Genomic DNA, 12,222 nt, shown 5'->3' with positions numbered 1-12,222 from the left:
ATGGAGGCATTTAAGATTTAATCTATATTAACACTTCTGACTTTAAAGGATTGTCAGCTGAATTCTATAAGAAATCTTCCTAAACCAATAAGTGTTCTGCTTGAGTTTATATATGAGGTTTTAGCTGCCAAGGTTATTGCCAAATCTCAGAAAAATTGTCATTCTCTGCAAATCCATCAAGCGTTCAGAGTCAACATATGCCTATTGCCTATTGTTAATGAATCATGATGCCGGGCCAGCTGCTAAGTGTGAAAACTTGTTCAGTGGTGGGCAGGTCTGGGGGCCAATTCCCCTCTACTTAGCCACTGTGGATCTCATCACTTCTCTTCTGGTTTTATGGGGCATGACTCATTAGAAAAGACAATAATGCTAGGAAAGGTGGAGGGAGGTAGAAAGAGAGGAAGACCACATGCCACAGGGATATACTCAATCAAGTAGATCACAGGCATGGAACTACAGGAACTAAGCAGAGCAGTGGAGGACAAAAAAGGTCTTGGAAATGTCTCATCTACAGGCTCACCATGAGTTGGGGTTCACTCGAAGGCAGTTAACAACAACAACAAAACCTCCAGGAAAGCCTATTTCCATATGCCAAACTAAACCAAGGCTCCACACATTGCTTTGGAGCAGGGGTGGCTCCATGCAAAGGGCTAGCAAGCCAATTTTGGCACCACTGGACCCTTGACAGGCTCCAGAAATGACACAGAAATTCTCAGTGGCCTACATTCAATTCTAAACCAATTTGTTGTTGGTTTTTTGCCTGTCTTGGATTTTGAGCAAGGGTTGAAAATAGCAACGTCAGAACCAAAACTCAATGACACGGGTGTTTTTCAGGTACTAGGATGAAGCTCTGGGAGTGTCAAGGGCCCCAGTCAACATGGTCCATGGGCCCATGAGACTCCCAGTCCTGGTTTAGAGAAATGTGAGTCTTGAAGACTTAAAGAAGTCACAATTCTCCTTTGAAGGAAAAAATTGAGGTCACAGGAATGTTGGATCCAAAGCCAGGAGTGTTTGTATGAGGGAGCCCCTTGACAAATTTGTCTATAGGAAAAGAAGAGATTGTGGAATGGATTTAAAAATTCCTCAGTCATCTCCACAATGGAATGTTTTGAACTCCCTGGGCTCCCCGCTTTCCTAAACTTGCTGGCGTTGTCCATATTCTTTACTTGTCAATGATTAATGAATTAAAGTATGTGTGTGCAAGTACATTTCTGCTCTATCACTGCATGTCCATACTGATCTGCTTGCCTGGAGCCATTCCTCACTGTTCTCAGCCAAGTGGCTATTTTAAACTAAAGCTTAGCAGGAAAGAAAGAAAATGGTAGTAAGGATGATAGTCAGTAATCACAGGAAAAAGCACATAAGCTAATGAATTATTTTTTCAGTCCACCTATTCAGAGTAGAATAGATGCTGCTGTCCCCACTAAACATCATTGTGTAGGAGGTTTGGAATAACAAAGTTGGGTCTCTAGTTAAGTTCTGAGCTTGTTACAGATTGTTTCAAGAGATGTAAGTATAGGCTTCGGGCAAGTTATGGTTTTTAATGTTCTGTAATTGCTTTTTTATACTGTTATGAGAACTGGGGGGGAAACTGAGTCAGTGGAAATTATTGGGGAAATGCCTCCAGCATTTATTATTATTAACTGGATTTCTTTAAAAAAAACAACAACAACCTTGCTTTCAGCAGTATGGAAAGATGTTTCTCAGATCCTGAGCTCAACTATGCTCAGATCCTGAGACAGTCTTCCTACTTTCTTAATCTTCCTTCCTCCCTCCCTCCCTCCCTCCCTCCCTCCCTTCCGTCCTTCCTCTCCCTCCCTTCTCACATCTTTATTGCCACCATCCCACCTATCTGCCTTCAATTCCCATTCTACCCATGCCTGTACTCTTTGCATCTTCAGTCCCATTGCTCTCATCAGCATCAAAGTCTTATATTCTAATAAAAGATGCCACTGATTATCTTTTGCTTCCTGCCATGCCTAGAATCTTGCCCAGAGCCAGATCCTGGAAATGTTACTTTTTTGGACTCTTAACTTTTAGAACCCCTCAGCATTCATGACCACTGACTTAAGAAAAGTAACAATAAGCTTCTAGTCTTTCATACTGGAACATGTTTTTCAAGCTGATATTATTCTGTAAGGTGCCAAGTACCCATATTGAACTATATAGATATCAAATAATTCTGATAAACCCCTTCCTGCAGTATGGGATGGCATGAACGTGAAGAGTTTAGAGTCCACAGCCTATAATCAATATCTGTTGTGCAGACCTGCCCATGCAATGGTCATTTGCCTTGCTTTCTTCACCAGGGACCTGACCTTCACCTATAAAGGTCAGTAGGGTAGTTAATAGATAGGTAAAATGGTAGCAGGTAGGGGAGATAGCAAAAGAAGGTGGGATAACTTGAAGTTTTGCTGTACCCGGAGGAAGGAGTCTAGAGAGCCATTTTCCATAAACTCTGTGACAATCATGACAGGCCGGCTCTTGGTGACTACACCCTCCAGACGGATGACATTTGGGTGCTCAAACTGTCCCATGATGCTGGCTTCACTCAGGAATTCCCGACGTTGCTCATCTGTGTATCCAGCCTTCAAGGTCTTGATGGCTACTGTATATTCTCTCTTCCCTGGAGGCTTCAGGCGCCCAAAGCAAACCTCTCCAAACTCTCCTGGTAGAAGTGAGAGATGGAGAAAATACCACATCAAGCAGAGGAAGAGCAACTGCTCACCTCAAGTTAAAGCGGATTCATACAGACACTGGACAAGGGCTGTCCTATGTACATTTTGAGACCCAAGGCTCTGTCACCTTTATTAGCTGGAGCGAAAATGATTTATAAGGGGTATTATTTATTTATAACCTGAAAAGCTAAGGACAGAATATACAATTCCTGCATCCCACCCCTCATTATCTGTACAAACTTTTGTGCGGTGAGGTAAAGTGAGAAATTTGCAAAAGTGGTCACCTTTACTGCAGAAATTATCCTGAATTCCCTGCCCAACCCAAATACTCTGATAACTACACCACATGTCTCAACAAATAATCTGTTCTATTTAAAGGTCTGAAATAACCATTTTACAGAGGTAAAAAGAGACAGCTGGGCCTGTGTCAACCAAAAACCATGCTGCCAGAGCCTGAAATAAAGTTATACATTTTGAGACTGTTTAATTAGTGCCTATACTTGAAAATTCCTTTGCTGTCAAGGAGAAGGGAAGTGAGATAGCAGTTGGGCCCAAACTTGAATACAAGGCCTTAAGTAATTTACATAACACTGTCCCTTGCATACTCTTAATACGAACTGCCTAATCCTTGAAAAAAGAGATTTCTTGTATCTGTACAAGTCTCCTAACGCTTTTCACCACCTATAGCCTGCATTATGTGGTGGCTTGGAATAACATTAAAAGGAAGTCAGTGGCGTCCATGTGCTTGGTGTTACCTGGTGTAGATGCTGCCAATTGCTACTTGGGAGGCAGTGCTGGGTCTCCAACAGCCATTTGCAATCCAGTGTGGCACTCCTGCAAGCAGCCTCACCAGACCCCAAATGAAAGGCATTTCCAACCCCCTCAAACAGTGCCCTTTTTACTCACTGTCCCATGGAGTTTACGCCCCACTCTAGGGTGTCACCCAGTGCGGTCTGCACCCCCCTCTATTCCTCCCTAGTGATGCCACTGAGAGAAGTAACTCCAACACTAATTTGGTTGCATGTCTGAATGGGGTATAATTTTGCCCTCTAGTAAAAAAAAGAGAAGAGGGCGGGAAAGAAGGCCTGTGCAAGTGGCCAGAATAGCATCCTCTCTTATTATCTTCAAGCACTATAGTTAGCAGATAGAGAGTTGGAAACTTTCATTCTCTTTAATGCCCTCCCTCTATTCAACCCTCTTTAATTCCTCCAACATCCAAGACAAGGCCCACACAGTAAAGTCATTGAAATGCAGCTTTAGCAAAGTCATATTATAAATATGGTAAGAGGAAAACTCAAGGAGAACAAGAGGACCATTCAAATGGGCTCCTGTTGCCAAAGTGAGCAAATTGCAACATTAGCTTGTAGGAAAAGGAAACTTTTGAGTGTCATCATAGGAGAGTTAATGATTTTTGAGGATTACAAGCAGATGAGGTAAAACTGAATCGAAATATGATGGGACAGATGAAATAGGAAAGACTTTCTTTTTTACCTGATCCAATCACCTCCTCAATCTTGACAAAAGACACATCAATTTCCTTGGCAAATTCCCGAATAGCTTCATTGGGGTCTTCATAGGTAGAGGGGTCAATGTAATATTTGACCCCAAGACCTGGGAAGGAGAAGAGATACTCCAGGGTCAGTCATACAGCAGATCTTCAAAGGAGGAAGGGTCTCCCTTCATTGCTAATTTTGTTTTTGAAGTTTAGCAAATTTCATCCCTCTGTGACAAAGAGTTTGCAAACTGCAATTTTCAAAAACAATTTGCCGTTCAGGATTTATTCTGCTCAAAAAGCATAGGTGATATTTTTACACAGGAAACTGTAATCTTTGTGCTGAAGTATCATTTTATGATATTTCCTAAACAAAAAATATTGTTTTCTGTACCAAAATTCGATGTGAAAATTTTGTGCACAATAAGCCCCAAATTGTGAAGTTTCTCATCAGTCCAGATTCTACTCTGTTGGATCTTCTGACATGCAAGAAACCTATCTTTTAGCCACTTGTTGAATATTTTAAAATATTCTTTCCATCTCTATGGGGAGGCTGTTACAGAGAATAAGTGGTGCACCACTTACCCCTTGTGCTGATGTATTGTTGCAAGCGGTCTGTGTAGGGAGTTTCTCGCCTCTTGCTGTGGAAAAAGGAAAGAAAAAAAGGAAAGTCAAGAAATGATGGTTTTCTGATACTATTCACTTCAAAAAGCCTATTAGAGAAGTGGAGAACATTTCAGAAAGGGGTAATCAAAATGACCATGTTTTTTAAAAACCAGCATTTCAAGTAATTTAATTTAAAATTTTAAATAAAGATTAGTAATAGCCCAATTTATGCAGGACTAATCAAAAGTAAATCCCACCAAGTTTCTAACTCCAAGGAAGGACAGGAACAGCTTCCTTGGAGTTAGAAAAGAAAATTTCTTTTCTAAGGAAGGATAGAGGAAATTGTGCACAGTGTGGAAAGAAGGTACTATATATACTTATGTATAAGTCTAGATCTTATATCCCACCTTTCTCCCAATAGAGGGACTCAAGGCGGTGAACAACAAGTATCAAACAATACAATTTAAAAACAGTACAACAATATTAAAATACTGTATATAAAGATAACATTTTAAAAAATAATTAAACAATTTTAAGAGTTAAAACAGTTGTAAATTAAAATATAACATGTTAAAAATACAAACCATTAAAATTTATACAACACAACATTAAAAACCCAGCTCTTATCAGCTTAAAAGGCCTGACTGCACAAAAACATCTTTACTTGGCATCAGAAGGATAGTAGGGATGGCGTCATCTTGGCCTCCCTAGGGAGGGAGTTCCAAAGCTTGGGAGCAGCCACTGAGAAGACCATCTCTCTTGATCTCAAGAAACATGCCTGAAAAAGTGGTGGGACAGAAGAAGGGCTTCTCCAGATAATCTCAAGATTCTAGTGGGATCATGCAGGGAGATACGGTCCTTCAAATAACCTGGACCCAAACCATATAGGTCAAGACCAGCACTTTAAATTGTGCCTGGAAATGAACTGGCAGCCAATGGAGCTGTCACAACGAAGGGGTTGTACGCTCCCTATAGCCAGCTCCGGTTAACAGGCTGGCTGCAGCTCTTTGAGCCAGCTGAAATTTCTGAGCACTTTTCAAAGGCAACCCCACATAGAGTGCATTACACTAATCCAAACAGGATGTAATCAAGGCATGTACCTCTGTGGCCAGATCTGACTTCTCCAGAAATGAGTGCAGTTGGCGCACAAGTTTAGTTGTGCAAAAGCACTTTTGGTCCCCTGCGATATGTGGGCTTCCAGGCTCAGCACTGAATCCAGAAGTACCCCCAAACTATGAACCTGAGTTTGCAAGGGGAGTGTAACCCCATATAACATAGGCTGAATCCTGATTCCTGGATCTGTCTTTCGACTGACCAAGCACACCTGTCTTGTCTGGCTTAAGCTTCAATTTGTTTGCCCTCGTCAAGTCCATTACAGTGGCCAGACATCACTTTAGGGCAGGAACAGCTTCCTTGGAGTTAGGTGGAAAAGAGTGAATGAGCTGGGTACCATCAGTGCATAGGTAACACCTTACTCCAAAACACCAGACAACCTCTCCCAGCAGTTTCACGTAGATGTTGAAAAGCATAGGGAACAGTACTGAACCCTGAGGGAGCTCATAGGTCAATGACCAAGGAGGCGAACAGGAATCTCCCAGCACCCACCTTCTGAGAGTGCCCCTCCAAGAAAGAATGGAGCCACTGCAAAACAGTGCCTCCAAGTCCCATCCCAGAGAGGCGACTCAGAAGGCTACCATGGTCAATGGTATCAAAAGCTGCTGAGAGGTCCAGTAGAACCAACAGGGACACACTCCCCTGTCTAGTTCCCAGAGTAGGTCATCCACCAAGGTGACCAAAGCAGTTTCTGTCCCATATCCAGGCCTAAAACCAGACTGACATGGATCTGGATAATCCATCTCATCCAGCAACCTCCAGAGTTGAGATGCCACCACACATTCCAGCACCTTGCCCAAAAATGGAAGGTTGGGGACTGGCCAGTAATTATCTAGTGCAGTAGGTTCCAAGGAAGATTTTTTCCAAAACAGGTCTTACCACAGCCTCTTTTAGGTATCTTGGGATCCTGCCTTGCTGTAAAGAGGCATTAATCACTTCCCTTACCCACTCCACCAGTCCTCCTTTGGCCTGTTTAATAAGCCAGGAAGGGCAAGGGTCTAGTATACATGTGGTGGCTCTCACCTCTCCTTTCTACATCCTCAGGCTGCACAGATTGAAAAAGTATCCATCAATACTGGACAAGCAGGAACCAAGGTTAGATCCACCAAAACTGTATCAACTCTGGTGTCTATCAGAGCGAATCTGAGCGATTTTATCAGCAAAGTACTGGGCAAATTCTTCACAATGAGCTGTTGAGTGGCATACATTCTCTTCAGGACCAGATCGTAACAGATCCCTGATCACTTGAAACAGCTCAGCTAAGCAGTTCTGTGCAGCTCCAATAATTTCAGTCAAAAAAGCCTTTTTTTGCTATTCCATTTCCATATGTCTTTAGGTAGATTTTAGCATGTTTTCAGTCAGATTCAGTTGGATTCACTCTGAGTTCTCCGCTACTGTCACTCTAGTCTCCATCTTCTTTGCTTAATTTCTGCCAGCTTCTTAGAAAACCAAGGGGCTGGCTTAGCTCCACTCTGTGAGACAGGACACTTAGGAATGATCGTGTCAACTGCCCTGGTCATTTCTCCATTCCAGAGATCAACCAAGGCTTTGATAGAACCACCTGCCAAGGCAGCAGGAAACTCCCCAAGAACCATTAGGAATCTGTCCAGATCCATAAGCCTCCTGAGGCGGACTATCTTAATGAGTCCCCCACCCCTGCAGAGGTTCTCAGTTCCAGCAAGTCTAAACCTGACCATAAGTGATCTGTCCTTGACAATGATACAGTAGAAAGCTCTTCCATTCTCAGATCACCAGCATCCCCTCTGTACAGAATACAAGGTCTAGAGTGTTCCCAGCAGCTTGAGTGGTTGACAAAGCTGAGAGAGATCAACCCCCCAGCCTCATCCATCCAGGTTTCTGTAATACAGGTCAGCACGTTTATCCAGGATCAGGTCCTGGATGGCAGCCGTTTTACCATTCAAAATTGATGAGGAGGGAATCAACAGGATTACACAGGTATACCAAAGTCATGCTATTAGTTTTTTTAAAAAAAAGAAAGGTAAGGAAGAAATGTTAGCAGTGTTTGGAATACAAGACTTTTAACCTCAGAGAAAGGTGAAAGACGAACTGCTCAGAATGATTCCATCTGGATTATTCCATGATTCAGATGCAGGGTATGGGACTTGGGGAACAGTTATTTTAAATTATATTGGATCTCCTTTGCCTGAAAGATGAGTATAAAGCTATGTACTAGGGTGGGGACAGAGGACTCACCTCTTGAAGACAATGGCAAGGATGGCAATGGCAGCAATTACTAAGAAGGCCAGACCACCGAGTGCTGAACCTACAATAAGGGGCAACCGGTCCTGCATCATCTCAGATCGTTCACCTGTAACAAATAGGGTCAGTCCAAATTATCTTCTCATTATGAAAACTTTTATTGTTGTCGCCACCAAACATACCAATGAAACATCTGTACATACTCTCCTACCCTGTTAGGAGTTCGAGGGGAGGGAGCTAGAACCAGGAATGTTTGAAAACACTCTCTGCTATCACATGTGTTGAGCCACCTGGGGGAGCTAAACATTTCTTGCTTATTTTGAGTCCTCAGTCTCCAGGATGATTCTGCTCATAAAGAACTGACAGTGTGGTGTTCACATATCCATTAGGATGATAAAGACTTCCAAATGATGATTAGAATTTGCCTGGGCAAATTGTAAACAGGCCTTTAGGTTCCACCTTTTATGTGGTCTGATTATACAGAATTCCATCAAGTCTTTCATTTCTAAAGACAGAGACACACTCACATACACTACTGTATGTGTGTGAGACGCTGGGCACTGTCCACTGCCCAGCATCTCACATACATCTGTCCACTGCCCAGCATCGTGATACCAGCATCCTGAGACCTACTTTCTTAGTCTATTTCTCAAAAGCCTTCCACTGCTTCCCTGACACTGGGTCTTAGATATCTTTACAGAAGATCCACTTTCCCACAAATTAAAATGGGCAACAATGCACCAGAGAATTGTTTTTAATGTAAACCTCACTGAAATGACCAATTTTGTTCAGCATATCTTTTTGATGTATCATGCTTGAACAGCATATAAGTATCTGCATAACAAAATAAGCCTAGACAATTATGAGTCATGGAATGTATTAGTCTGTGAGCTATGAAAATGTTGAAAACACTTTTGTAGCACAAGCATAAGGGTAATAAACATCTATCAAATGTCCAGATCAATATGTGCATGAGAGATGGGTAGCATTAGGTTTGAAAGGTTTGAAGGTGCATCACTTACCTCCCACCAGTGTCTGGAAATACATCTTTCCACTGTATGGCCCATAACCCACTGCTGTCCGTGCTCGTACTTGGAAGGCATATATCTTCCCTGGGCTCAGATTGGATATTGTGGCCATATTAGTCTCACTGGTAAGGGTGAATGAATTATCCTCATCTTCTGACTAGGAATCAACAATCAGTCAAGAAAAGCTGATAAACATAATTGTCCTTCTACTTCCTCAGTACTAGCTTCCTTCCAGACCCAATAATGATTTTCCTATACTATGAAAAACTCCACCCCCCATCTCTCACTTCTGATCTGATCCTGAATCTGTCCAGTGCCTCTGTCACTATATTTTTGTGTTGAAGAGAAGACATGAGAAACAAGGAATCATTTGCATTAAGAGAAAGAAGAATTCTGCCATAGTTAAATTATGCAAACATTGCTTAAAGCATATTCTGCTATGCTCAAGCCTCTAACAACGTGAAGTATGCTATCTTATTCTTAAAAGCCCTGTATGTATATAACCTTACTGGAGTGGAAGCAACTGTGTACTATTTGGGAGCAGAAAACTCTGAAAACAAATGTGGTGAGAGATACCTACACAGCTTCCTCCCACACCAATGCTAACCCACTCAAAAAGTGGGGCTGTTCTGGTGTGGGTACTATTGCATTTTGCCATTCCCATGGGGACTCTCCAATTTCTTTCATTTCTGAAATGATGCAGGAAGAAACTACATGACAGTTGCTCCCAAGTTGAGGTATCTTAAGAACATGTTAACTCAGACAAAAAGATCATTTAATCAGTAGTAAGTTCATCATCTGCAACCAGTAGGTAAGAACCCTTGCGAACTGTAGCTCTGTGAGACCATTGCACATTTTTTGTTATTTTGCATGGCTCTAAGTTCTTAAAACCAAAAGTGTCTGTTTGAACTGCCTGTATTTTTAAAATCATTTTTAAGGTGTGATTTCACTGTCTGTTTTTCACAGTTCTTACTCATGTGTATGATGTAGTGGTCAGTGTTGGACTATGCCTCTGGAGACTTAAGTACCCAGAATGTTGGGGGCAATTAACTTACACTTTGTAAACCGCTTAGGGAGTGCTTAAGTGCACTGATAAGCAGTATAGAAATGTACTTGCTATTGCTATTGCTATACCAAAATCCATGGATGTTCAAGTCCAATTAAATACAATGAATAGTAAAATGGTGACTCTTATATAAAATGGCAAAATTGAGGTTTGCTTCTTGGAATTTAGATAGTTTTTGAATATTTGCAGGCTGTGGATGCTTGAATCCGTGGATACCAAGGGCCAACTGTACTGCTGTATCTCTCATCTTTTATCCCTATGCCCAGATTGACCTTTGAGCTTTCCTCTCAAAATGGCACCCTCCTCTGGCACAGACCTTACCTTGTCAAAATAGCGCAGTTGATAGTCCAAGATGATTCCATTTGGTTGATCAGGCTGTGGCCAAGACAAAGTGATGCTGCTTGTTGTCCGACTCACCTGATGCATCATGGGAACAGCAGAAGGGACTGCAATGAGAGAAAGTTAGGAGTCTTTGAGACATTGGGGAAAGCAAGACAATGCAAGTTGAACTGCTTGTGGTTTGTAATCTGTCTCATCTTGAAGAACCCTACCGTGATCTACAAAATGATTGCCAACAAGTCCTGCTAGTTATACAATACCTTTTAACCAACCTACAGTAACATTCCTCTAAATAGTGCACCATCAGGGATGGAAAGTAATTTCATTGTACTTGATAGTCTTGATCAAATTAGCATTTGCATACTTCCTAAAACTTTTTTTTAAAAAAATGTGTAGCTCACCACAAGCATTTTTTTATTTGCAAGACTTACAGAACATTTCCAAGCAATAAAATTTACCTAAAGCAATGCATATGTTGTTGTTGTTAATTATATTTATTTCTACATTGCCTTTTCAGACTTGAAGCATCCTACAACATATTTTAAAAAATATTGTTAAAAAAACCACAAGATACAAAAATTAAAACTAGAATAAAACTTACATTATGAAACACACACAGGCTCTCTCTCTCTCATACACACGCAACCAGTATGGTGTATATTGAAAAATCTGAGTGGCTGAAATGCATACAATTGAGAAAAATATGAAAAAATGCTCAGGATCTTCACCACTCAGAATAGCTCTGTTAGGCAGAGGATGAGTTGATAAATACATTTAATATGATGACAAATCACAAAGGATACACAAAGTTAAATCAGAATATTTCCCTATTAAAATAAAATATATAGTCTGTATCTCTGCTCCTACACCCCATGAATCAGATGACAATGTACCATCTATCACATTGTCATAAATACGTACTTTTTGCTATCAATTACAAACCTCTGATGCAAGAAAGTAAAATGATGCTACCAGAAAGTCTTACGTGTGATAAAATATTGCCATCACCACCACCATCATGATGCATCTGCAGCACACCAGCATTACACATGGCTGCATTAAATGGTTTCTCTCTCACTACTGACTCCAGAAAAACTCTCCATGATTTTTAACACCTTGCCTGATGAAGAAGCCGATGGAGCTTTGAAAGCTTGCGACATGCATATTGTGCATTTTGGTTGGCTTAATAAAGGTATAGCTGTCTTGTGGATTTTGGATGTTATAGTACTTTGCTGGATGTTATAGTACTTTGCTGGATATGTTTTCTGCAAGACAGAGTTGGCTGAGAGACAGTGACCAAGCCAAAGTCACCCTGTAAGGTTTGTGACTAGGTTTGTGACTAAGCAGGGATTTGAATCTAGGTTTCCCCGTTCCACGTCTAGCACTCAGTGCTGACGCTCTCATGTCTAAGCTTACTGTACAAATTGTTCTGAACACACCGTCATAGAAAATAATTGGTTTTAAGTGTACACGGTTTTTCCCATACAGGGGGAGGGGTCCAGAACAGATTCCCCACATATAGGAAAGGGCCACTCTATAGATCAAGAAAACCAATTTAAAATGAGAACAAGAGAAGAATTAGAAGCTAAAGGAATAAGATGCAATTGGTTTAGTTATAAGCAATGGACCGAGAGGTTCCAAGTGGACTCTAAATTAGAAAATTTTGAAAAGGAAAAAAAA

The 12,222-nt window shown here is 41.3% G+C and overlaps 1 protein-coding gene across 1 annotated transcript in view; it reads right to left on the bottom strand.

Moving 5' to 3' along the window:
- The window catches only part of LOC121922909 (ephrin type-B receptor 5), a 200,937-nt gene that overhangs the window by 10,940 nt on the left and 177,775 nt on the right, over positions 1 to 12,222 (bottom strand). The window contains exons 8-13 of the mRNA XM_042452858.1: positions 10,525 to 10,649; positions 9,132 to 9,294; positions 8,104 to 8,218; positions 4,756 to 4,811; positions 4,170 to 4,289; positions 2,421 to 2,668 (exon numbers count right to left, since the gene is read on the bottom strand). Coding sequence (XP_042308792.1) covers positions 2,421 to 2,668; positions 4,170 to 4,289; positions 4,756 to 4,811; positions 8,104 to 8,218; positions 9,132 to 9,294; positions 10,525 to 10,649 — 827 coding nt within the window. The remainder of the gene's footprint in view (positions 1 to 2,420; positions 2,669 to 4,169; positions 4,290 to 4,755; positions 4,812 to 8,103; positions 8,219 to 9,131; positions 9,295 to 10,524; positions 10,650 to 12,222) is intronic.

This window comes from Sceloporus undulatus, chromosome 2 (assembly GCF_019175285.1).
Source record: "Sceloporus undulatus isolate JIND9_A2432 ecotype Alabama chromosome 2, SceUnd_v1.1, whole genome shotgun sequence".
NCBI classification, from domain to species: domain Eukaryota; kingdom Metazoa; phylum Chordata; class Lepidosauria; order Squamata; family Phrynosomatidae; genus Sceloporus; species Sceloporus undulatus.
The sequence above is the reverse complement of the archived record's forward strand: the minus strand, read 5'-3'. Positions and strand labels throughout refer to the sequence as shown.